Below are 25,892 nucleotides of genomic sequence, written 5' to 3'. Positions count from 1 at the left end.
ATGGGTTGGCCAAGGGAATCCCACCACGTATGACACCATGGTGGCACAAGTGAAAAGATACCAGTCCGCCAAAGATTTGTCAAAATCCACCCCAGTCCATTGTAAGTTCTCCTCATTGGGTCCTGCAAGTCCCAAAATCCCCAAAGACCTGGAGCCAGGATGAGTGACTCTGAAGTCAGAAGACCTGGAGCTGTGCTTGATGTTCGCCCAAAGAAGATAGACTATGGAGACCATACTAATGTGGGGAGTACTCCGGTATCATGTTTTGAGTGTGGGGAGCTTGGGCATGTCCGGGCATGTTGTTAGGTTTCCAAGAGGGTCTCTGCAGACCCCATTTGTTAACATGTAAAGATAATGGGTGGCATCATTGTAGTCAAAAGATGTTGCTGAACACATATTGGAGTGTTTGACAGTGACATAAGTACAATGTATATGGGAAAAACACATACAAAAAAATTTCACCACAAATTTTGACAAAGGCTGTCTGTAAAATTAGTGCATGGAAAGCACTGAAATACTGGCATCTGAAATACCCTTTGGTGTCTAGTTTTCAAACGTATATGGTTTGACGGGGTAAATTGAATTGACTGGGTTTAACAATGTCCCAAATAACACATGGGGGCAGGATGACCAAATATCCAATTTGAAAAATGCGCACTTCCAAATGATACAATCAAAATAATGATATCTAAAAAAAAGCCCTACTTGTCCTGAAAAAAAAACCCAACGTATATATCGTGTGTGGGTTCAGTAAGTGAGAGAAGAAAATTACAGCTAAACACGAGCATCACAGAAACAGCCATTGTCACAATGGGTACAAAAAATAAAATCAGTCATTGTCACAGAGGGGTTAAATTATTCCACTGATTGTAACAGCACTCTGGAATCTGCTGGAGTTATATAAATAAATGTAAACTGTGTTGCTTACAGAGCTTGCTCATTGTAAGGGAGCTCATTTTCTAAGTGACTTGCTTTCTGTAAGTGACCAGTGGAGGAAATAGCCAAAATGACAGTGAAGGGGGATGTTATAATCATGATTGACTTCAATCTCCCTGATGTGAACTGGAAAACGAAAGTAGCTGGTTGTACCCGGAGTGCAGATATTCTAAACTCCCTACTGGGATTATCTTTAAAACAAGTAGCGGGCAACTAGTTTCAAGGGATCCATGTATAAAGTGGATATAGAGGCAAAGGTGATAATCGTTAACCTTATTTGCATGCGCCTACCCAGAATCCCCTGTGGTTGTGGAAGCGCCATGAGATTTCTGAGGGAAAAACAAGCCTTCTGGCTTGTCTGGTGTCTGTAGATGAGTGTTTAATAATACTCCTGTTCAGTTTTTACAAATGAAAATGAGGGCATGGGACCTCAGTTGGGAAAAAAGACAGAATCATTTGAAATATGTGAGTTTATCGAGGCGGAGGTTCTACTTCAGTTGTCTAAGGTAAAGACAAATAAGTCGATGGGGCCTGATGGGATACACCCCAAGTTATTAAAAGAGCTTGGGGATGTACTAGCAAAACTGTTAACTGATATATTTAACGAATCATTGGTAACGGGAGTCGTCCCTGGGGATTGGAAAGTAGTGAAGGTTGTGCCCATTCACAAAAAAGGCAGTAGGGAGGAGTCGGGCAACTACAGGTCAGTAGGTCTTACATCTGTAGTAGGTAATTTAATGGAAACTATGTTAAAGGAAAGGATTGTTGAACATCGGAAGTCACATGGGTTTCAAGATCAAAAACAACATGGGTTTTCCTCAGGAAGATCATGCCAAACGAATCTTATTGATTTTTTTGATTGGGTGACTAAAGTAATTGATCAAGGTGGTGCAGTAGATATTGCGTGCAGATGTGCCGGCATTGTGCCGGATGTGCGGAGGTTGTTTACGCGCGCATCGCTGCAGCCGGTGAACATCCGCGCGATCCGCTTAGACAGTCTCCCGTGCTGGCACTCCCCCCGTGGAAAGTGCTGGCAGGGAAGGCTGTCTGAGCGTATCGGAGAGTAGGATACAGGTCCCCTGCACTGCTGCGGGGGATCTGTATCCTAACCCTGCTGCCTGGCATGTCCCGGGCGTCGGGCGTTAGACCCCGAATATAGGCCGCACCCCCACTTTAAAGACTTAAAGTGGGGGAAAAAAGTGCGGCCTATATTCGGGCTAATACGGTAGATATGTTGGAGAAAGTTCAAAGAAGGGCTACTAAAATGGTTTATGGATTACAAGATAAACCTTACCAGGACAGGTTAAAGGATCTTAACCTATATAGCCTGGAAGAAAGAAGTGACAGGGGGGATATGATAGAAACATTTAAATACTTAAAGGGAATCAACAAGGTAAAGGAAGATAGTTTATTTAAAAGGGGAAATACTACCACAACAAGAGGACATAGCCATAAGCTAGAGGGGCAAAGGTTTAATGGTAACATCAGAAAATATTACTTTACGGAAAGAGTACTGGACGCATGGAATAGCCTTCCAGCAGAAGTGGTAGATGTAAATACAGTAAAGGCATTTAAGCAAGCATGGGATAGGCATAAGGCCAAGCTAGATATAGGATAAGGGCAGGTACTAAAGGAAAGTACTCAGAGGTTGGGCAGACTGGATGGGCCTGCTGGTTCTTATCTGCCGTCACTTTCTATGTTTCTATGTTTAATGTAATGTAGAAAAACAAGTGTTTTTACAAGTTCTACTGGTGAGGCCATTGTGCACATGGGGCATGAAAAATGGACAAGGCAACTGCCAAAATTGCTTTGACAGCATATATACGTAGCCACTTTCTACTTCTGTGCTGACACTGGGTACCTTTTAAGGCACATAACAAATAATCACATTATGTACGCTTCTCAGACATTACAATGCAGTTCATTACACTCGGAAATATACTAAATGTACATATTTACCTGGCAATGACCCATTTGTATATCCATTAATTGTATGTAATTCTTCACCTCCTTTTCCATTAGTATGACTGTTTCCTAATTACAGAAATAAAAAAAAAATATATGAAAACAAAGAAATATGTCATTTTGCATTTTGTTTTTTTACCTCTCTCGGTAGCTACAACTTTTTATTATGGTTTCATATTTATTTTGTTTTTCTACTTTACCCTTAGAGCTTCACCTCATAACAGCCCAACCGCCACGCATATCTCACATTAACTTTTCTTTTTTAAAAACCTTCTATTACTAACCACATTCAAGTAAAAGGTCATCCTATTCCTACCTGTTCTGGCCCTTGCCCTTTTTTGTAAGAACCTAAACAATTGTAATACCACCAACTAGCCTCTTTATTTATGACGGCCTCAATCTAGTTCCTATCACTGAAACCTGGCTTTCATCCTCTGACACTAACTAAACTTTAACTAAATGAGGACAGAAGATATGTTGAAGGTTTCCAAGACTGTTCCTCTGTACCATACCCCTTCCAATGGAACAAATATTCCAGATGACCATATCTATGATTTCTTGTACCTCATATTCTTCTTCTTCATCATCTACCAGAATTGGGTCAGGTGGAGGGGTACGTGTTGTAACCCCTTAAGCAGTGGCGACTCTAGAAACAATATATAGGGGGGGCACACAAGATACCACAGTCAAACTGGGGGGGCATTAATAATTTCCACCATTAAATCATACCACTGAAAAAACACACATATATATATATATATATATATATATATATTGCCAAAAGTAATGTGCTATGGAATGATACTTTTGTTATTGGCCAATACAATACTTGATCATTCAACATGGGAAGCCTGAAGCCACAATTTAGTAAGACTAATCCTTGAAATCCTTTAAATAACACAATACCTTAACTTTTGCACTAAATGATTTCAGGGCCTAATATTAGATCCTGCTGCTGATATATATATATTAGCCCCTGCTGCCCAAATATATTAATATTAGCCCCAGTTGCCGATATATATATTAATATTAGTCCCTGCTGCCGATATATATATAAATATATATATAAATATTAGACCCTGCTGCCGATAGCAGGTATAGATCAACACATTAACACACAAACCCAGCTTTGCATGTATAGATCAATTGAAATTCACTTGTGATCTCAGCACCGAAGGTATATATCAAATAAACAGAATCAGACATACAAATCCTGTATTTGCAGGTATACAATAATAATATATGAAACGTAGCATCGCAGGTATAGATCAAATAAATACATGGAAACAGCATTGCAGGTATTAATCAACTGAACAAGACATACAAACCCTGTATTTGCAGGTATACATAAATAATGTATGGAAACATAGCATAGCAGATATGGATCTACAGAAGAACACACAAAAACCCAGCTTTGCAGGTATAGATCAATTGGAATTCACATAAAAACACGGCATTAATGGTATATTTAAAACCCGCTAAATTACAGGGATAGATCACAGGTTGCACACCCCAAAGCCAGCCCTGGTGTCCACACTGCCCACATAGAACCTGGCCAGCACCCAGATAACACACATACGATTTGCCATCTTTGTCCCATATACACCCTGCCTGTGCCATCTTGGTCCCCAAGGCTCAAACATCCTGCTAGTGCCATCTTTGCCCTTCCACAATTATACATCTATGATACACACAAACACATTAACTCATGCTCTCCCTCATTCAGACAGTTCATCCACATATTAACCCATGCTCTCCCTCATTCAGACAATTCATCCACATATTAATGCATGCTCTCCCTCATTCAGACAATTCATCCATTTTAAGAAACTACGCCCCTTGGAGCTTCAAATGAGGGGTTACATGTATTTCTAGGACAAAAGTTGAGTGCACAAATAATGATGGAATATGTCGCTTTGGCTAGAAAATATGTTTTTTCTATCCATAGCGACATGTTCATTTGTGTCTTGCGCACTCCAGGTTTGTACTAGAAACACACGCAGCCCCTCATTTGATGCGCCAAGGGATGTCGTTTTTGCAAATGTGTACTTTTTGTGCCATAATTTCACTTCCTACGTGAGCAGTAATGCCACGTCAAGGCTTCAACCCTAATTACTGATCATTCGCACGCCTTTCATATCTCCATTCACTCGCAGAAGCACACACTATACTTTCCATACATTCACTCACAGAAGCACACAGCATTCTTTCCCCTTACAATCCCAAAGAAATGATGGTAAAGGGAGAAAAAAAAATCACTTTTACAGCAAAAATAAGTTTTGCAGTAAAAATGCAAGGCGCTGCAGGGATGAGATGGTTACTCACGTACCGCACAGGCTAAATGGCTGATTTTAATAATATTTGCAGTTCATCAGGATTTCAAAAATTGCCTCCCTCTACCGTTGGCTAAATTTAACCCCATGATCAAAGGGATCATAGGATTAAAAATTAGTATCGGCCATTTTTAAAAAGGGAATGTGACTTTTTATAGCTATATGATCGCTGTGGTAACATTGGCTACCACAGTGATCATTTAGCTAGAATACTTAAACTTATTTTTTTTTTTTTTTAAGTTAAACTACTTTATGTTTAAATAATTTAATTTGGGGGTCTCTAGGCAATTTTGATCTTTTTTATCTGCCTTTAGAGACCCCCAAATCATTTTTTTTACATTTTTATTTTTTTTAACTTAATATTTTTTATTATTTTTTTTACAATCTATATACCGTTGGAAAGGCGAGGCGATTACCTTTCCAACGGTATATGTTGGGGGTATGTAGCTGCTTAGATGCCTGAGATACAGGCATCTAAGCAGCATGCCCCCATACCTCTTTAACTGACAATTGTCAGTTTTTAATAAAGTTGCGCGGTGACGTCATCGCGTCATTGCGCGAGACGTCACCGGGCAGATCGGGTGGCCCCGGTGATGCCCTTCAGTTTGAGGGGCAGATCGCCGGGGTAGGTGGTGATGGAGGTCCACAGACCTCCATCAAGGTAAGGTAGTGCTAGTGACGGCATGGTGCCGTCGTTAGCACCTGACTGGGACTGCTAGCGGCGGCACCATGCCGTCGTTAGCAGTCAAGGGGTTACAAATTCGGCGGGGGGGCAACAGGGGGGGCAAGGAATAACCTAGGGGGGGCAATTGCCCCCCCTTGCCCCCCTGTAGCGACGCCACTGCCCTTAAGGACCGGGCTTATTTTTTATTTTTGTACCCTTTGGGTTTTAACACTTTTGCGGTGCACATGTTACATATTGTTTTTTTCAGGACAAGATGAGCTTTCTTCAGATACCATTATTTTGATCATATCATCTTATTTACTATAAAAAATACACCTTCTATAATTTTTCTTTCAAAAATCTTTTACACAACTACAAAAGAAAGTAAAAAAACTAGCTAAATAGATTCTACTATTTGTCCTGATTTTAGAAATACCCAATTTTTTTATGTTTTTTTGCTGTTTTTTGTAAATTATTGGGCAATAAGTACAGGTAGCGTTTTATGATCTCCAAACCTTTTTTCCATATCTGGTCATTCTGCTTCTATCTCCTCTTTGGAACATCTTTGAAGCTGGTTAACTCAATTTATCCCCATATTATAACCATATAATATTTCAAATGCTGATATTTTAACCCTTTCCATGTACTAATTATACAACTACACTTTGTCAAACTTTGTAATAGTAATTGTTTTTCTCATAAATTGTAATTTAGTTAAACAACACCCCAATATGTGTTCAGCAACATCTCCTGAGTATGGTGATACCCCACATGCATACAATCTGTTTGTCAGATTGTTTGGCTGGTAAAAGGCGACTTTTGGGACATGCGTAATTCAGGTGGTCATTTTGGTCATTCTGCCTCTATCTCCTCTTTGGAAGATCTTTGAAGCCGGCTACTTCAATTTACCCCATCAAACCATATATTTTTGAAAGTATTTTTGCTGGTATTTTAACCCTTTTATGCATGAGATTCTACCACCTGCCTTTACCAAAATTTAATTTTGTACTTTTTTCACACAAATTTTACTTCAGGAATGAATTCATAGCTCCTGGTATGTGTCACTATCAAACACCCCAATGTGTGTTCAGCAACATCTGCCAAGTTCAATGATACCCCACGTGCATGGGTTTATCGGGTTGTTTGAGATTTAAAATGCCACATTTAGGAAGTGTGCTTTTTTGTCAGTCTGTGCCCTAACTTTGAGCCCGGCCACTCGATCAGCCATTCATTTTTTATTAAAAAAAAAATGGGTATTTGAAATGCTTTTATTTTAACTATTTCTATGTTAAGATTTTTGAGAAGATAAAGCGCTAATTTTAGCACTTGCTCAAAATAATAAACTTTTTTGCTGGTACTGGATGGTTCCTCTGGTGGCATCACCGCATAATTATTTTTAAATGTTAGCACATTTTTTGTTTTTTTTAGCAATTTTTTCCCCATATTTTTTTTTATTGTTTTTTGAATATTTTACTAATCACATTGTGATTAGAAAGCTGGGCTCTATTGACTTGCATGGTTGAATGCAGTACCTGTATTCAACCTGCAAGTGCAGCCAGATTCTCAGGAGGGTCTGGAGAGACACTCTTGAGGATTCTTTTCAACTCGATTGTTTTTTTTTTAACGGGCGCCGCTATCTTCCGAGTGGCAGAATCACTCGCAGTGGCGGTTGTGACCGCTCTTGGTGGGGATCATTCCACCTACGCCAGAAGGTGTGAGTAATCCATTTATTGCTCACCATATTGTGAGTACATAGTGAACTGTTTTTATTTGTTTTATTCATTTTACATGTACAGAAAGCACTATGTCTATTTCTGTTTAACTTTTTATGTGCGCCTTATCCTGAGAACGAAAGAAAGAACGACACAGGACTGCTGTTAAAGATATCCCCAGGCGAGGATTGTATTGCTCATGCAAGTATTGTGGGACAAATTGCTAAAGTCCTCGAAAAATGTGAGTACCCATTCTTTAACTCTTTACCACACGGTGTCAGCCACATATTATACTACTGTGACTTTCTTCTCGTCTATGCGCAACCACTATCTCCTGGTAAAATGGTGGACCTACAAATGCCAATTTAACAAAGTGCCTATAGTGTCTTGTACTTACTTTCATCAAACACTGCAAATAGAAGGACTTTTTCCTGTACTCCAAACTGATATCCATTTTGAGAAAGAGATCCTTTGGGGGGAAAAAATAGATGTCAAAAATTACCACAAGTCACAGCAACAACGTTATGAACATTTTTGTATTCTGCTCTTTAAAACACTACCATATCAATACCAAAATTATAAAGAATCTGATACCCACATACATTATTTTCTCTCTGCATGGCAAGACTGTTAGAATTTAGTCCTGAGATTCTGCAAAAACATACTGTGTGAAATTTATTTTTGTTCTAGTCAGCTGCATTTGTGTTATTTGGATCTTGTGTTGCAGGATTTGATCCAATTACTTCCTGACATGGTAATTAGATCCTGTGATATTTGTCTTGCCCCTTTTCTTACTTGTATATAAAGCTCTGTATTTGGTTTAAATAAAGGAGTCCTGTTTTCAGGTCACCATGAGTGTTGCCTGATGGTTGGGGTTGGCTGCTATGATCCTTTATATTTTTTTTTTATTATTATTTTTTTTAATTTCTTTTTTTATTCTAAGGGGTATATCCCCCCTTTTTCTTTTTTTTTCTTTGACAAGACACAGGTAAATATACAAAAAAATAAATAAATAAATAAAAAGAAAAAAGAAAACAACGAATACATAAAATACCTTTAACACATAACATATCAACAGTTGTTGTTTGATGTATATATCATAGTCCTTATATCTTGGACGAGTGCAGGGTAGGCTAGTGGGGTTTTTGAGAGATCAAGATTTGTATCTAACTTATTCGTTCAGGGATGTCTCAGAAATATTTGTAACAGTAGTAAGTATGTCTTTCCAGATTTTCTTTGTTTTCAGTGTTGAATCTAAGATTCAACTGACCCTTTCTTCCATTGTTATTTGGTGTTTTATCTGTACTACTAATAGGTCTAGGGTAAGATCTACGTATTGTTTCCAATATTTAGCAATTATTTTTTTTGCTGCTAGAAAGCAGTGAATTGTAAAGGTTTTTTGAGTTAGAGTAAGAGATGGCCACCTTTGGTGTAATAACACTTCTGTTGGTTCTCTATTAATTATAATATTCATAGTATGCTCTAAAAAATCAAAAACTATATCCCAGAAGTTTCTAATTCTTTTACAATTCCACCACATATGCAAATAGTTGCCTTCTTCTGAACTGCATCTCCAACATTTGTTAGAGTGTTGCGGATATATGTAAGATAATCTTTTGGGTGTTAAATACCAGATATTACACAACTTAAAATGTGTTTCGATTAAAGACAAATCTCTTATAGCTTTGGATACATTTCTAAAAGCCTTGTTCCATTCCTCTGGGTTAATCTGGACTTTTAATAGATTTTCCCATTTTTTTTATAGTCTTGTGTTTTTTTTCCAGATTATATTCTACTTGAAGGGTCTCAAGAAGTCTTGATGCACACTTTTTAATTTTTCTTTGTTCCAGTATCTGGATCACTTTTGTATTTACTAGTTCTTTATCTAGAATGCAGTGAGCTTTTAAGAAATTTTTTATTCTAAGGTATTTAAATATATTATCGTTTGATAAATTGAATTCGGATTTTAACTGCTCGAAGGGTTTAACAGTGTTTAGAGTGATCTCTAAAATGTTTGATCCCTCTGTTCTTCCACTCCAGAATATCTAGGTCCTCCATACTTTGTTCTAGGATTTTAACATCAACATGTCCAATTATTTTATTCCAAAGACCTAATTTAATTTTTAATTTTGCCCATGAAGGAATTAATTGATTCAGAATCATGTTGTCACTGACTATAGCTATTTTTTTTTTGTTTGCCTCTTTTTTGGATCCCCCAGATGATATAGTTTAGATCTCCTTTGGTACATGAGTCCTCTTCAATTTTATACCAAATTTCTTGGTTAGCATCTTCTACCTGCGTCCTAAGGATATGAAGAAGAACATAGGTTTGATAATATGATTTAAGAATTGGAGTTCCTGTACCTGCTTGTGAGATCTTTTTTGCCATTATGTTCATGCTAATCCTGGGAATTTTCCCCTTCCAAATAAAGTTATTAAAACTTGATTGGGCCATATCTAACCAGCTACTTGGGATTGCCAATGGAATTAATCTAAATAGGTATGTCCATTTGGGTAAAAGATATGATTTTAAAGCATTTATCCTTCCCCACCAAGATAAACCTGCTTGGCTCCACTCTTTTAAGGTTTTGTTAGAAAATTTTATTAATTTTAACACATTGATTTCCATAATTCTGTCTATATTTTTTGGAATCTTTATACCTAAATAGGTTATTTCCTTTTCGGAATCATTAAATTGATATTCTTTTTTCACTAAATTTTTCGTTGCTAAATCAATATTTCTGTATTGTATCATAGATTTATTGGAATTTAATTTGTAATTTGAAACTTTACTGTATTCTATAATTTCGAGCATTACATTTTTTATAGATGTAAAAGGATCCATTAAGGTTAATATAATGTCATCCGCATAAAGAGAAATTTTAGATTGTTGATGTTTGGTAGGGAAACCTTTAATTTCTATATTATTTCTTATATTGATAGCCAAGGGTTCAACTGAAAGGATATATAGTAATGGGGACAGGGGGCATCCCTGTCTTGTGCCATTTTTTAGATGAAAACGTTCTGAGCAGATGTCTGAGCCCACTATCCTCGCAGATGGATTAGTTTATAGCATTTTTATAGCTTTAAATATCCAGCCTGTAATCCCAAAGGTTTTTATCACTTGTTCCATATAGCTCCAATTTACCCTGTCGAACGCCTTTTCGGCATCAAGAGACAGGGTAATGAGGGGCAGATTTTTTTATTAGCTCCATCTATTGTGTCTATGAGTCATCTAGTATTGTTTTCGATATCTCTATGTGGAATAAAGCCAACCTGGTCTCGATGAATTATTGTTGGCAAAACTTTCTGAAGTCTACTGGCCAGAATTGCGGAATATAATTTAATATCTACATTAATCAATGAGATAGGACGGTAATTGGCAATTTCCGTAGGTGTTTTATCTTGTTTTAGAATTGGTAATATGTTAGCAAATAACATCTCCTCAGGGCACTTTCCTTGTGAGGCCATTTGATTAAATGTCCTTGTTAAGTGGGTGGCTAGTTCTGGCTTAAATGTTTTATAAAAGTAATTTCCAAAACCATCGGGCCCTGGGGTTTTATATTTCACCAATCTATTAATTACTTCGATTACCTCACTCTCAGTTATGGGTTTATTTAATAATTCCCTTTGTTATTTGGGGAATATCTGTATTATGTAGATATGAAATGATATCATTTTCTGAGGTTAGTGTTGGTAAATTATACAAATTATAATAAAATGTCTTAAATCTATCTGCTATATCATCTGGGGTTAAATATGTCTTACCATAGTCTATGATCTTTGTTATTTTATTTTTCATTCTAATCTTTTTCAATCTGTTGGACATAAGTTTGTCTATTCTATTATTTCTGTAATATAGTTTGACTTTTAATTTCTCCATATTTTTAATTACTTTATTCATCTCTATTTGGTTTATATTTTCCTGTACAATTTTAATTTCTTCTGACTTATTTTTTGTAGGATTTTCTTTGTTGTCCCTCGTTAGTTTGTATAAATTTATATAGAGGTCTGCTAGGGCTTTGTTATGTTTTTGTTGATTTTTTTTTAGTTTAATGAAATGTCCTCTGATGACAGCCTTATATGCACACCAGATAGTTTGTGCAGATATACCTTCTGTTTGGTTTTCTTGGAAAAAATGTCTGGTTGTATCCAGAATATGTTCTTTATTAGTCTCACTATATAACATAGAGTCTTCTAACCACCAAGTTGTTTTTGATGTATGTGTGTTTTTACCATTAAACTCAAAAAATATTTGGCTGTGGTCAGACCATACATTCTCTTTAATATACGTTTTTTCTATTAGTTTTTGTGTAGAGATATCACCTAAAATTAAATCTATTCTGGAATAGGAACAGTGTACTTTAGAGAAATGTGTATATTCCCTAACGTCTGGATGCAATAATCTCCACAAGTCATACAAGTTATTTTTCCTAATTTCTTTTTTTTTAATTTAAATTTTTATTATTTTTCGTTTTATGCAAAGGCACAATTGACAAATAGTGCAGTGACAAGTATTGAGAACAAATGTAAAAATAACAGGAATACAGTCCGCACACACGGAGGAAATAAAAAGAGATATATCAAACCAGGAACAATACCCGAAATACAGATAATCGCAGTAACAATGACTACAGGAGATACATTAAGGCAGACCGTATAAAACAATAGGCACCTTCATACTTAGAAAAAAACCCCAACATACAATGTAAATGATATGTATGAAGCGCCAATAAAAAGTCAAACCAGGGCAACATAGTGCCCGAAAGGAACACCTAAACTTAAAAAAAAAACGGTAACGATCGCAAGATCTGGGAACGCTCAGTAGGACATGTCAAAGCCCTCCTACATAAAAAACGAAACTACCCGACGTAATGGTAAGAGGAATGACCCAATGATTAGGCTCATGACATATATGGGAAGAACGGCGACAGAGATCGAGAACGAGATTGGGCATGACTCCCGCACAGAACAGATGACCAATAACAAGGCAAAAATCAACCCTCCCAAAATGCGTCAGTACTCATTTCGGGCCAAGGAGACCAGATTTTGTCATAGAGAGGCATTAATTGGTCATTGCGGTAGGAAAGTTTTTCCAAAATGTGGATACGTTCCAAATGAAAACAAATTTATTGTTTATTGAGGGTCTCTAAATCATAAAGGCGAAGGAGGAGAGCATCCTTGTTATCCTCCTGCTCTCTCAGTTTCTTAAAATGGGAAGCTATACTAATAAACCGACCCCTAATTACTGCCTTATGAGCATTCCATAAGGTTTCAACCGAGGGAACAGAGCCCTGATTCGCCTGAAAAAACATGTCTAGGTGTGAAGAAATTTGTGACGCGATGGAGTCGTCTGTGAGTAGAGAATTATTAAGGTGCCAGGAGCCTTTGCTTTGGAAAGGATGAACTACGCGCAATGACAAGTGAAGAGGGGCATGGTCAGACCAATCAATGATGCCGATAGAGCAGTCCCGGATCGCTTGTAACGTAAATGTATCAACCAGAATACAATCTATTCTACTGTAGGACTGATGTGGAGCAGAAAAGAAAGAATAATCCCTCTCAGAGGGGTGGTGAAGACGCCACGTATCATAAATTTGGAATGAGTGCAAGGAAGCAGAGAGGTTGTGAGCAAGATTTTTCATCTGTCTACCATAAGTGCCAGTAAGGGTCGAGGAGGTATCTAATAGGGGGTTAAGGAAAGCGTTAAGATCACCGCACAGGATAAGGCGGCCTTTTTTAAGAGAATAAACTTTGGTCAATAGTCTTTTAAGGAAGTGGGATTGTGACGTGTTAGGTGCATAGAAGGAAACCAAAGTATAATCAACGAAGTTAACAACACAATTAAGAATCAAAAATCTACCCTGGGGGTCCGCTGTCTTTGTAACAAGTTGAAAAGACAGTTGTTTAGAAATAAAAATAGAAACTCCCGCCTTACAGGATTTTGCCATGGAGTGAAAATGCCAAGGGAAGTCTCTCACATAAAAATTTTTGGGGTCTGATTGTTTAAAATGGGTTTCCTGCACACATAATATCTGAGCACGCTTTTTCTTGGCCTCAGAATAAAGCAGTCTCCGTTTATGGGGAGTATTAAGGCCATTCACGTTAAGGGACAAGAAATTAAGGGACGCCATATGGAAAAAAAAAAAGAAGGCATCATGGAATGAATGATGTAAGGAATATAAACTCGAACAGGCAGGACCCAACATAATGAGGCAGAATCAACAGAGACCCCCAGGAATCCACATCCAGCAATGAATAACAAGGGGAGCCGCGCCCAATCCACAAGAAAGCCATGTATTACATATATTACTTCCCAGAATGTGTAAATCAGAAGCATTACAGTGGTAGCCAAAACTTGACATGCAGCACAATAGGCTAAAATCAAAGAAACCGTTCCCAGAAAAAAAGAAAAACGAAACCGAAACCGAAAACTAAACCACAAAAATGTTCGGCCCATGTCGCCTAGGGCCGGCGAGTGGGGTGGGAACCGAAACTGTGGAGAAAAGTACCACAGCAAGGTAGGGATTATCCCAAACAAGGTAGGGAGTCCCCCAACATGTATTAAATGAAAAAGAAAAAAGAAAGAAAACGTGTCAAAACCTGTGTGAATGCAAGATGGCAAAGGTAAGAGCATGTGCAATGTGAGGTGCAGAGAAATGGGAAATCCTGACAGGGAAACGCCAGGTTAGCAACTATATACCTTCCCAACAGAAAGGGCAGGAGGAGGCCAGAGAGAACTAGCATCCAAGAAACATAATAATTTAAAACAATATATACCCATGTACAGTGGCAGAGATGTATTTAAAAAAAAAAAAATTGTGTGAGTGAAAAAGTAAGGGAGAAAGAAAAAGGGCAGGAGAAATATGCATATTAATAAAAGAACCGCCAAACAAAAATACAATACCATCTCAGCCGAGGAGAGAATACAAAACACATGTACACATAGGTAAACAAGAAACCTCGCAGCAAAAGGTGTCAGATCTCACCACCGGGATACAGAGGGAGTCCAAATCCGGTAGGTACGTGACCGCGTAATATGAGCAGGAGAACGTAAAGTTAATGTCCAGAGAAGTCACAGAGAAAGGTGTCACGCCGTGGACGAGTGTGAACGATCCGTAAACATGGAGGAGTGAGAAGCAGAGTCCGCTGGAACCCGATCAGCAGAGACCGTCCCGAAACACGAATGGTGGAGGTGGTGCCGGGCGGAAGATGTATCCCCCAGCAGAGCAGACAAAACCATCAATGCGAGAGAACGGAGACCACGGAGAAGAGAAAAAAAATAAATAAATAAAAATAAAAAAAATAAATAAAAAAAAAAATTAAATGTCCTTAGTGGAAGAGGTGAAAGGTGTTGCTGAGTAGCTCTGGCCCCTCGGCCATAACATGTAAAATAGCAAGGCAAAATGGATCATGGGCGATTAGAGGAACGCTTCAAAGGTACAGTCTCCCATTCATTAACAAGCCTCTTGAGGGGAGATGGATGAAGATGAAGACGGGCTCGATTAGGGTCCAACGGTGGCAGGGAGTCAGGTAAGTCCCAATCCGCGAGCAGTTGAAGTCCCTCAGCAGGTGTCTTGAGTGAATGTGTAACGCCGTCCCTATTGATGAGGAGACGGGTAGGAAAACCCCATCTGTAGAGAATCTTATGCGCCCTCAGCACGGCAGTGATGTTGGAGAAAGCCTTGCACTGTTGTAAGGTGTATTGAGAGAGATCCTGAAAAAATTGAAGGTCACGATAACGCTCAGGAAGATCATGTTTATGCTTCACCTTCTGCATGAGCTTGTCTTTGAGGTCATAAAAATGAATGCGCATGATAACATCTCTCGGCGGGGTACCTTGAAGCGTTTTGGGTCGAGGTAGTCGGTGTATGCGATCTATCTTGATCTCCTCCGTCAATGGGAGTTCCAAAATGGACCGAATCATCGCGGTAACGAAGGTAAGTAGGTCTTCCGAAGCGATGTCCTCAGAAATGCCGCGGATACGCAGGTTATTGCGGCGGGAGCGGTCTTCTAAGTCGCTAAGTTTCAAGCGAAGAGAATCAACTTCAGCTTGTAGGGAGTTGCAGGAATCTACCACGGTGTTGTGTGCGGTGGAAAACTCCTCCATCTTTTCCTCAAGATGGGCGGTGCGTCCGCCAAGTTCATGGAGGTCCTTCTGAATATCAGAGAGCGCGTCCGCCATATCTTGTTTAAACTTCAGCCGCATGTCATCCAGCAAAGATTTCATAGCTGTGGCGGTAACGGCTTGATTATCAGGATCGTCGATCGACAGAGATGGAGAGCCAGAAGTAAAACCGACATCAGGGCCTTGCGAGGCCTCAGAATCTTCATCGCCATCTTGTATGGCCTGCAAAGAGCGGGAAGGCGTCTTCCTCTTCGATTTGGACTCGAAAAAGGTAGGAATATTGCGAGAAGACGATTTTGTCTTACCCGTAGACATTGCCGAGATGTGGAGTATAAAAATTCACAGGTAAGTCGTGTAAAACAGTATATGATCAGCAGTTGTACAGGAATTTTGGAGGAGCTCCACCACCATGCGACTTAGTCCATTGCCGTCCAAGCCACGCCCCATTTTTCCTAATTTCATTGCTCAATGTCCTTGCTTCTTTTTTTAATCTTTTGTCTATTGTATTTGATCTCATTAATTTTTTGTCCAGATCTACATCCTGAACACAGTTGAAATCCCCTGCTATCAAAAGATTGCCTTTTTTGATTTTATCTATTTTTTTCATTATTTTAGAGAAGAAATTGGAAGGAGCCTTATTAGGAAGATATAAATTTACGAGTGTGAATATTGTTTCATTTATATTTACTATTAAAATAATATATCTACCTTCCTTGTCCTTCTCTTGGTATTGAATATTTATATTTAGTGCATCAGAAAAAATAATTGCTACTCCCCTTTTTTTTTGTGTCATAGAGGCATGGACAAATCTTGTAAAGGGTCTATGTCATGATTAACTCATATAATGTAGTGGATGCATGGAAGGGTAACCCAGCAGAGGTGGTTAGTTTCTTTGTTTAAGCATTCAATGAGTTAATCTGAGGTTGATTTTAATGTGTTTCTTTGTGAATGCCCTCTGTATCTGTTCTGGCTAGAGGTGTCATCTTCCCAAAGGACCCCTGTGGTGATTCATGGCCTAACAGATAAGGATCCTTAGTTATAGGAATTCCATTCTTATCTTAAGTGGAGGGGTTTCCATCACCTTTACCCCACCATAACTTATTGGCACATCAAAGATGGGACCCGATTCTTGGGGATGGTGTCATATAATCGGTCATGTGGTCAGAGGGGGGTTTTCTTGAAACAGAGTGTGATTTAGGGACAATGCAGCGTCCGAAAAGCAGAACTCCATGATATACTCTGATTGGAACAACATCGTAAGAAACCATCTGGACTTAAGGAGTTCCCACAGGCCTGCTTATTGGAGAAACTCGTGAGTGAGGGTCCTGTGTTTAAGTCCTATTGCTTTTAAGAACTGTTTGCTGTTTTATTTTTATTTTGTATGTCTTGTTTTTTGTAATTCTGGCACTGTGTAATCTTTGTATTTTTGTTATTAAAATATTCATAATCCAAGTCTGTCTTTGGGCTCTAGTATCGATATCCACGAACCCTAAGAGAGTATAACACGTTACCGTATTGTTATTAAGTTTTACAGGATATATATATATATATGTTGGTTGCCCGGGGTGGGTTGATATATATATAGAGATAAAGGCTCTAATTCGGATTTCTCACGAATCCGGTATCAAAATCGTGAGTGGTGGCAGACTACCTGGGGGGATACAGGCAGGATTTGGGGGTTAATTTGGTATAGCTTATGCCTTGTTAAGGGGTCAAGTTAGTAAATCCAGAGGCCTGGTGCTATTAACCCCTTCATGCCCATGCCCTCCACACAGTCACGGCTTGGCAAGTAGTCCTGACCGTGACAAACTTGGTGGCAGCTAGGTGGGATATCTAGAGTTTTTTTAGTGCTATTTGTATTGCCCGGTTTGGTGATTTTAGTACTAGAAGAAATTACATGGGTTTTGTGTAATTTCCCAAAGACATTACTCAGTGCCTAATTACAGACATACAGTGCAAAACAGTTCGTTCCTCTCCTTTTTATTTTTCTCTACCATACTGCATTATGGAGGCATATCGACGACAGCCAAAAGAATCTCTGGAGCTGGTTTGTCAAGAAAGGAATATACAAATTTTTGGCAAAAGCAAAGAGCAGCTGATTTTGGATCTCCTGGAACATGATAAACTCTGTGCAGAGCAGGCCATTGGAGCAGATGTGATTTTGGAAGAGCCTGTGGATCAAGGATGTTTTCCTGATAAAGTTAACGCCGTGAGTGTAATGGACTCTGAGTTACAAGTGGCACTAAAAGATCTGGGGAGCGTGGATCCTCAGCTAAAGTTCAACCTGATTCTGCAGTACAAGGAGAGAGAGAGGGAGGCTGCGGAAAGAGAGAGAGAGGGAGGCTCTGGAAAGAGAGAGAGAGAGGGAGGCGGCGGAAAGAGAGAGAGCTGCGGAGCGGGCTGAACGAGAAGATGAGCGGAGGTATCAGCTGGAACTTCTACGATTAAAGCAATATAGTCCGTCTCCCCAAAGCATTGTTAACGGGGATGGATATGCTAACCGACCTCGCCTGGAACACTTTCCAATGCTGGAAAAGGACACTGACTTGGATGTGTTTTTGAGGGGGTTTGAGAAAGTGTGCCGGCAGTACCAGCTGCCCAAGGAAGAGTGGGGAAAGTATTTAACCCCACGTCTGAAGGGGAAAGCCCAAGATGTGTTTGCTTCCTTACCAATGGAAGTTGACCAGGACTATGAGGCCATAAAATCTGCCTTGTTAAAAAGTTTTAACCTCACCCCTGAATTCTACAGGAAAAAGTTTCGAGAGATGCAGAAAGCTACATCGGACAGTTGTACCGAATATGCGGGACAGCTTCGGACTGTTTTCCGGCAATGGACTGGAGGCCTACAAGTTACTACATATGAGGCCCTGGAGGATCTGATTATTTTGGAGCAGTTCCTGAGGACACGAAGTCCAGAGGCCCGAGAGTGGATTCTGGACAGAAAACCTAAGACCATGGCAGAGGCGGCAGATCTGGCTAATGATTATGCCAACAACCATACTCCAACAACCAAGCGGGTACAAGCATCACAAGGACCATCTACCTGGAAAGGAGCAGCCTACCAGCCACCCACTCCTAAGCCAGCAGGGAGACCATCACCCACACCTTTTCTAGCCAACAGAGCAGGGGCCACATCGGGTCAGGGGGATACCCGTCGGTGTTATCGGTGTAACCAGATTGGGCACCTCAGTGTCACCTGCCCTTCTAAGAGACCATCTCCACGGAAAGATGGAAATGGGGGTGCAGCTGGGGGAGCTGCACCTGTTTTATTTGTGGCTAGAGCAAAGGAGGCACAAGGAGACAACCTGCAGTGTGTAACAGTTGGGGATCGTGTGACAATGGGACTTCTGGACACTGGAGCTTCCTGCACTTTGGTTCGCCCAGAAGTTGTGAACAAAGAGGATATTATCCCCGGGAAAACTATGACTATTAAAGGAATTGGTGGAGTGTGCCCCGCAGTGCCTATGGCCCGGGTGTACCTCGATTGGGGTGTGGGAAAAGGTTTGCGGGAGGTGGGAATCTCTGAGGATATTCCTGTAAATGTATTGTTGGGTAGTGATTTGGGCCGAATGCTTTGTCGTTATGTCCCAGAGGACAATGCCTGTGACCCAGAAGGGGTACCAAGGAATCCTGAAGAAACGGAGGTACTGTGTGAAACTTTGGGGAATACGGGGAAATGTAGTGGCTGTGTGGGGGTGCAGGGGTTACATAACCTCCTGAATGTATCAACACCAGAAATGTCTTCCCATGGGGATGGGGGAGCGGATTTATCGGATAATACCCCCAAGCAGTCTGGTATCCTAGAAGGCAAAAGTGTTGCAGCCGGCCGTACCCCCACCATAGGTGTTGTGACCCGTTTACAGGCTGCCCAGGAAGCAGCAAGGGAGTGTGGAGGGGTAAGAAATGATGAAAATGACCCTAACTTAACCCCTCCATCAGTGGAGAATGGATTAACTCCCCTACAGGGAGCCATGTCAAATACCACCCCCTTGGAAGTTCTTCCAGAGAAGGCTTTAATTTCAAGTGTATCCGGGGTGGAGGGAGGTAATAAGGCTTACCTGGCTGCTCTGCGCACTGACCCCTCCTTGGAAGGCATGAGACAGCGTGCAGAACGGCCTGTAACTGAAAGCGATGTACAGAGGGTGTACTGGGAAAAGGGGATCTTATATCGGGAACTCCTTGCTCGAGATCCACAAAGACCCTGGGAAGTAGAAAGACAGCTTGTAGTCCCTATGCAATTCCAGAAAGATTTGCTTAAGCTGGCCCATGAAACACCCTTGGCAGGGCATCTTGGAGTGCATAAAACAAAATCCAGGCTGGCTCACAACTTTTACTGGCCTGGCATGGGCACCGATGTAGCAAACTTTTGTCGTTCCTGTCCAGTGTGTCAGAGAGTGGGGAAGGCTGGGGACGTTGCCCGTGCCCCTCTAGTGCCCTTACCTATCATAGCTGAGCCATTTGAGCGGGTGGCAGTAGACCTGGTGGGACCCTTAGCTATACCTAGCAGCTCAGGGAAACAGTATATCCTCACCGTAGTGGATTTTGCTACTCGTTATCCTGAAGCCGTTGCCTTATCCTCCATTCGAACAGATAAAGTTGCTGATGCACTCCTAGGTATATTTTGCAGGGTGGGGTTCCCTAAGGAAATGCTTACAGACCAAGGTCCGCAATTTATGTCCAACTTGATGCAAAGTCTGTGCAAAAAGGTGAATGTGCAACATCTGGTAGCTAGCCCATATCACCCTCAAACTAATGGCCTCTGTGAGCGGTTTAATGGGACTCTGAAACAAATGCTTAGAACATTTGTGGATTCCCAGGGCAAGGATTGGGAGAAGTACTTGCCCCATTTGTTGTTTGCATATCGTGAGGTACCCCAGGAATCTACTGGCTTTTCGCCATTTGAATTGCTGTATGGGCGCAGGGTAAGGGGTCCCCTTGATTTAGTTAGAGAGGAATGGGAAGGAAAACTTCCCACATCAGAGACTTCAGTAGTGGAGTATGTGCTGAAGTTTAGGGACAAGATGCAGACCTTGACAGGGTTAGTGCATAATAATCTTAAGGCAGCACAGTCTCGGCAGAAGAGGTGGTACGACCGCAATGCCAGGGAGAGGGTCTATGAAGTGGGGCAGAGAGTTATGGTTTTGACCCCAACCAGGCAGAATAAACTGCAGGCTGCCTGGGAAGGCCCTCATCCTATTCTACAGCGTTTGGACCCCACAACTTATGTAGTGGCCCTAGATGAGACAGGGCGGAGGCAAAGAAGGTATCACATCAATATGTTGAAGGCATATCATGACCCAGAGACTTCAGTCCTAAGCGTGTGCAGCTTACCAGAGGATGGATCAGATAGTGATCCCCTAGTGGATCTGGTGGGAGAAGCTAAGAGCCAGGGGTCCATAGAGAAGGCAGAGATCAATTCCCAGCTCTCTGCGGAGCAGAAATGGCAGCTCCATAAAGTGATAACCCGCTATGAAAGTATATTTACTGGGGTGCCAGGGAAAACCACATTGGCTTTCCACCATGTTGACACAGGGTCTCAACCCCCTCTAAGGCAGATGGCATATCGAGTGTCCCCTGAGGTGAAAGTGCATATCCAACAAGAGATAGAGGACATGATGAGATTGGGGGTAATTAAACACTCTAAAAGTCCTTGGGCCTCCCCTGTTGTACTAGTACCCAAAAAGGATAAGACGACTCGCTTCTGTGTAGATTACAGACGGTTAAACGCAACCACCACCTTTGATGCCTACCCCATGCCTAGGATCGATGAGCTACTAGACCAGCTAGCAGGGGCCCAATATCTCACCATTATGGATTTCAGCAGGGGGTATTGGCAAATCCCTATGACCCCTGAGGCCCAGGAACGCTCCGCATTCATTACTCCCTTTGGTTTATATGAATTCTGTGTTATGCCCTTTGGGATGAAAAATGCACCTGCCACATTCCAAAGGCTAGTGAATCAGTTACTGGAAGGTCAAGGGGAGTTTGCAGTGGCCTACCTTGATGACATTGCGGTATTTAGTAATACCTGGGAGGAACACTTGGTCCATTTGAACGAAGTTCTGGGTCGCATTGCCAATGCGGGGCTCACCATCAAACCTGAGAAGTGTCAAATAGGGATGAGGGAAGTCCAGTATTTGGGGCATAGAGTGGGAGGGGGAAACATACGCCCTGAGCCAGATAAGATAGAGGCAATCAATACCTGGCCAACTCCCAAGACCAAGAAGCAGGTTATGTCCTTTTTGGGGACTGCAGGGTACTATAGAAAATTTGTCCCAGATTATAGTACCATAGCTAAACCTCTCACAGACCTGACCAAGAAAAAGCTTCCTAAGCAAGTAGACTGGACTGCACAATGCGATCAGGCTTTTACCAAACTCAAGGCGGCCTTAGCTAGTTCCCCTGTGCTTCAGGCCCCTGACTTTAGCAGAAGGTTTGTGGTACAGACTGATGCTTCTAACTATGGGCTGGGGGCTGTGCTCAGCCAGGTTAATACCAAAGGTGAGGAGCACCCCATTATGTACCTAAGCAGAAAACTGTTACCCAGGGAAGTAGCCTATGCTGTGGTGGAGAAGGAATGTCTGGCAGTGGTATGGGCCTTGCAGAAGCTACAGCCCTATTTGTATGGAAGAGATTTCACTGTCATAACGGATCATAATCCTCTGCATTGGCTAGATAGGGTAGCAGGAAACAACAGCAAGCTGCTCAGGTGGAGTCTTTTACTCCAGCAGTATAATTTCACTGTGCAGCACAAGAAAGGCAGTTTACATGGGAATGCTGATGGCTTATCTCGACAATAAGAGTCCAGAATTTAGGCAGACATAGCAGATCAGAGTGTGCTGACCTCCTCTGTCCACCATCTTAAAGGGGGAGGTGTCAAGATTAACTCATATAATGTAGTGGATGCATGGAAGGGTAACCCAGCAGAGGTGGTTAGTTTCTTTGTTTAAGCATTCAATGAGTTAATCTGAGGTTGATTTTAATGTGTTTCTTTGTGAATGCCCTCTGTATCTGTTCTGGCTAGAGGTGTCATCTTCCCAAAGGACCCCTGTGGTGATTCATGGCCTAACAGATAAGGATCCTTAGTTATAGGAATTCCATTCCTATCTTAAGTGGAGGGGTTTCCATCACCTTTACCCCACCATAACTTATTGGCACATCAAAGATGGGACCCGATTCTTGGGGATGGTGTCATATAATCGGTCATGTGGTCAGAGGGGGGTTTTCTTGAAACAGAGTGTGATTTAGGGACAATGCAGCGTCCGAAAAGCAGAACTCCATGATATACTCCTATTGGAACAACATCGTAAGAAACCATCTGGACTTAAGGAGTTCCCACAGGCCTGCTTATTGGAGAAACTCGTGAGTGAGGGTCCTGTGTTTAAGTCCTATTGCTTTTAAGAACTGTTTGCTGTTTTATTTTTATTTTGTATGTCTTGTTTTTTGTAATTCTGGCACTGTGTAATCTTTGTATTTTTGTTATTAAAATATTCATAATCCAAGTCTGTCTTTGGGCTCTAGTATCGATATCCACGAACCCTAAGAGAGTATAACACGTTACCGTATTGTTATTAAGTTTTACAGGATATATATATATATATATATGTTGGTTGCCCGGGGTGGGTTGATATATATATAGAGATAAAGGCTCTAATTCGGATTTCTCACGAATCCGGTATCAAAATCGTGAGTGGTGGCAGACTACCTGGGGGGATACAGGCAGGATTTGGGGGTTAATTTGGTATAGCTTATGCCTTGTTAAGGGGTCAAGTTAGTAAATCCAGAGGCCTGGTGCTATTAACCCCTTCATGCCCATGCCCTCCACACAGTCACGGCTTGGCAAGTAGTCCTGACCGTGACAGTCTACTTCTCCAGTTTCTATTATCGTTATCTAGCCAATGAGTTTCCTGGAGGAAGGCGATATCTATTCTTTCTTTTTTTTAAAAAAGCATATATTCTGTTCCTTTTTGATGGTATATTCAAACCCTGAACGTTAACTGATACACCTTTAATCATCTTCTATAAGATGTATAAAGGGAATTTTTCTCGATCTCTCTTATCCACAGCCTTCCTGTACTCTACTAACACCAACCATATGATAAAAAACATAAAAACACAACATTTAAAAACTAGACCCTTGAGTATAAGCTCAATGGTTCTTTCTGACACACTGGACATGACTCTTTCCATATGAGTCATGACTCTACGACAATTTACCAAACAAATGTCAGTAACTTCGGTCCTGAGATCTATATATATAGAACTCATGGCTGGGGAATTTTTTTGGGTTGTGGCAATAGATGACAAAAAGGTGTAGACTGTTCAAACGTGGGGTTACTTACTCAATAAGAAGATAAGCGAAAACAGAGAGGAAAAAGAGAAGAGAAAGAGAAGAGAAAGAGAAGAGAAGAAAAGAAGAGAGAAAAAAAAAAAGCCTTATCTTCAATTGTGTTATTAAACGATAATCCAGGGGTTTCTTTTTTTTTCCTTTTTTTTTTCTCCATTGTTATACGGTAATCAAATATTTTGTAATAGTAAATCTTGAATATCAATAACTCAGCCCTTCCTTTTAATGGTACCCAAGGTAAACTATATTTAGCCACTTAGTATTTTAGAGTTATTATCAATAGTGAGAATATTTTAAAAATAATATCATAAATCTTCCTTAAAGTGTTAACATATAATAATCTCACCATTATTTGCAAAAAGAGATTGCATTTAAGTTAGTTAGTAATTTTATAATAATACATCAGTGTATAGAGTGCCTACGGCAAAAAAGATATATAGAAATATATCAGAATTATAAAAAAAAAAAACCTTATCTTTAATTTTGTTATTAAACGATAATCAAGAGGTTTTTTGTTGTTCTACGGTAATCAAATATTTCCCCTCTCCTTTCCTTTTAATAGTGCCCAATGTGAACTACATTTAGCCTCTACATTTAATAATAATGTCATAAATCTTCATTGAAGTGTTAACATATAATAATCTCACCATTATTTGCAAAAAAGTGATTGTGTTTACATTAATCAATAGGTTTAAAATAATACCTAGATATATAAAGTGACTATGGCGGAGAAGATATGCAGAAGTATATTTTACCACTTTTAAATATAAAAAAAAAAAAAAAAAAAAAAAAAAAGGTCATTTAAATTAGTCAATAAATTTAGAATTATGCCTTAGTGTATAAAGTGCCTTATGGTATGACTCAGCCAATTTTCTTTTTTAATAGTGTCCAAAGTAAACTATATTTGGCCTCTAAATATTTTAGGGCTATTATCGATAGTGAAAATATTTTAATAATAATGTCATAAATCTTCATTGAAGTGTTAACATATAATAATCTCACCATTATTTGCAAAAAAGTGATTGCATTTACATTAATCAATAGATTTAAAATAATACCTAAATATATAAAGTGACTTATGGCGGAGAAGATATGCAGAAGTATATTTTACCACTTTTAAATATAAAAAAAAAAAAAAAAAAAAAAAAAAAAGGTCATTTAAATTAGTCAATAAATTTAGAATTATGCCTTAGTGTATAAAGTGCCTTATGGTATGACTCAGCCAATTTTCTTTTTTAATAGTGTCCAAAGTAAACTATATTTGGCCTCCAAATATTATGGGACTATTATCAATAGTGAGAATATTTTAATAATAATGTCATAAGTCTTCATTGAAGTGTTAACATATAATAATCTCACCATTATTTGCAAAAAAGTGATTGCGTTTGCATTAATCAATAGGTTTAAAATAATACCTAAATATATAAAGTGACTTATGGCGGAGAAGATATGCAGAAGTATATTTTACCACTTTTAAATATAAAAAAAATAAAAAAAATAAATAAATAAATAAAAAAAAAGGGTCATTTAAATTAGTCAATAAATTTAGAATTATGCCTTAGTGTATAAAGTGCCTTATGGTATGACTCAGCCAATTTTCTTTTTTAATAGTGTCCAAGGTAAACTATATTTGGCCTCTAAATATTTTAGGGCTATTATCGATAGTGAGAATATTTTAATAATAATGTCATAAATCTTCATTGAAGTGTTAACATATAATAATCTCACCATTATTTGCAAAAGAGTGATTGCGTTTGCATTAATCAATAGGTTTAAAATAATACCTAAATATATAAAGTGACTTATG

The 25,892-nt window shown here is 39.7% G+C and overlaps 1 protein-coding gene across 1 annotated transcript in view; it reads right to left on the bottom strand.

Annotated features, from left to right (window-relative positions):
* F8 (coagulation factor VIII) overlaps window positions 1-25,892 on the bottom strand; it is a 694,472-nt gene that overhangs the window by 605,890 nt on the left and 62,690 nt on the right. The window contains exons 5-6 of the mRNA XM_053474021.1: window positions 8,008-8,079; window positions 2,896-2,970 (exon numbers count right to left, since the gene is read on the bottom strand). Coding sequence (XP_053329996.1) covers window positions 2,896-2,970; window positions 8,008-8,079 — 147 coding nt within the window. The remainder of the gene's footprint in view (window positions 1-2,895; window positions 2,971-8,007; window positions 8,080-25,892) is intronic.

This window comes from Spea bombifrons, chromosome 8, assembly GCF_027358695.1.
Source record: "Spea bombifrons isolate aSpeBom1 chromosome 8, aSpeBom1.2.pri, whole genome shotgun sequence".
In the NCBI taxonomy this organism is placed as follows: Eukaryota; Metazoa; Chordata; class Amphibia; order Anura; family Pelobatidae; genus Spea; species Spea bombifrons.
The sequence above is the reverse complement of the archived record's forward strand: the minus strand, read 5'-3'. Positions and strand labels throughout refer to the sequence as shown.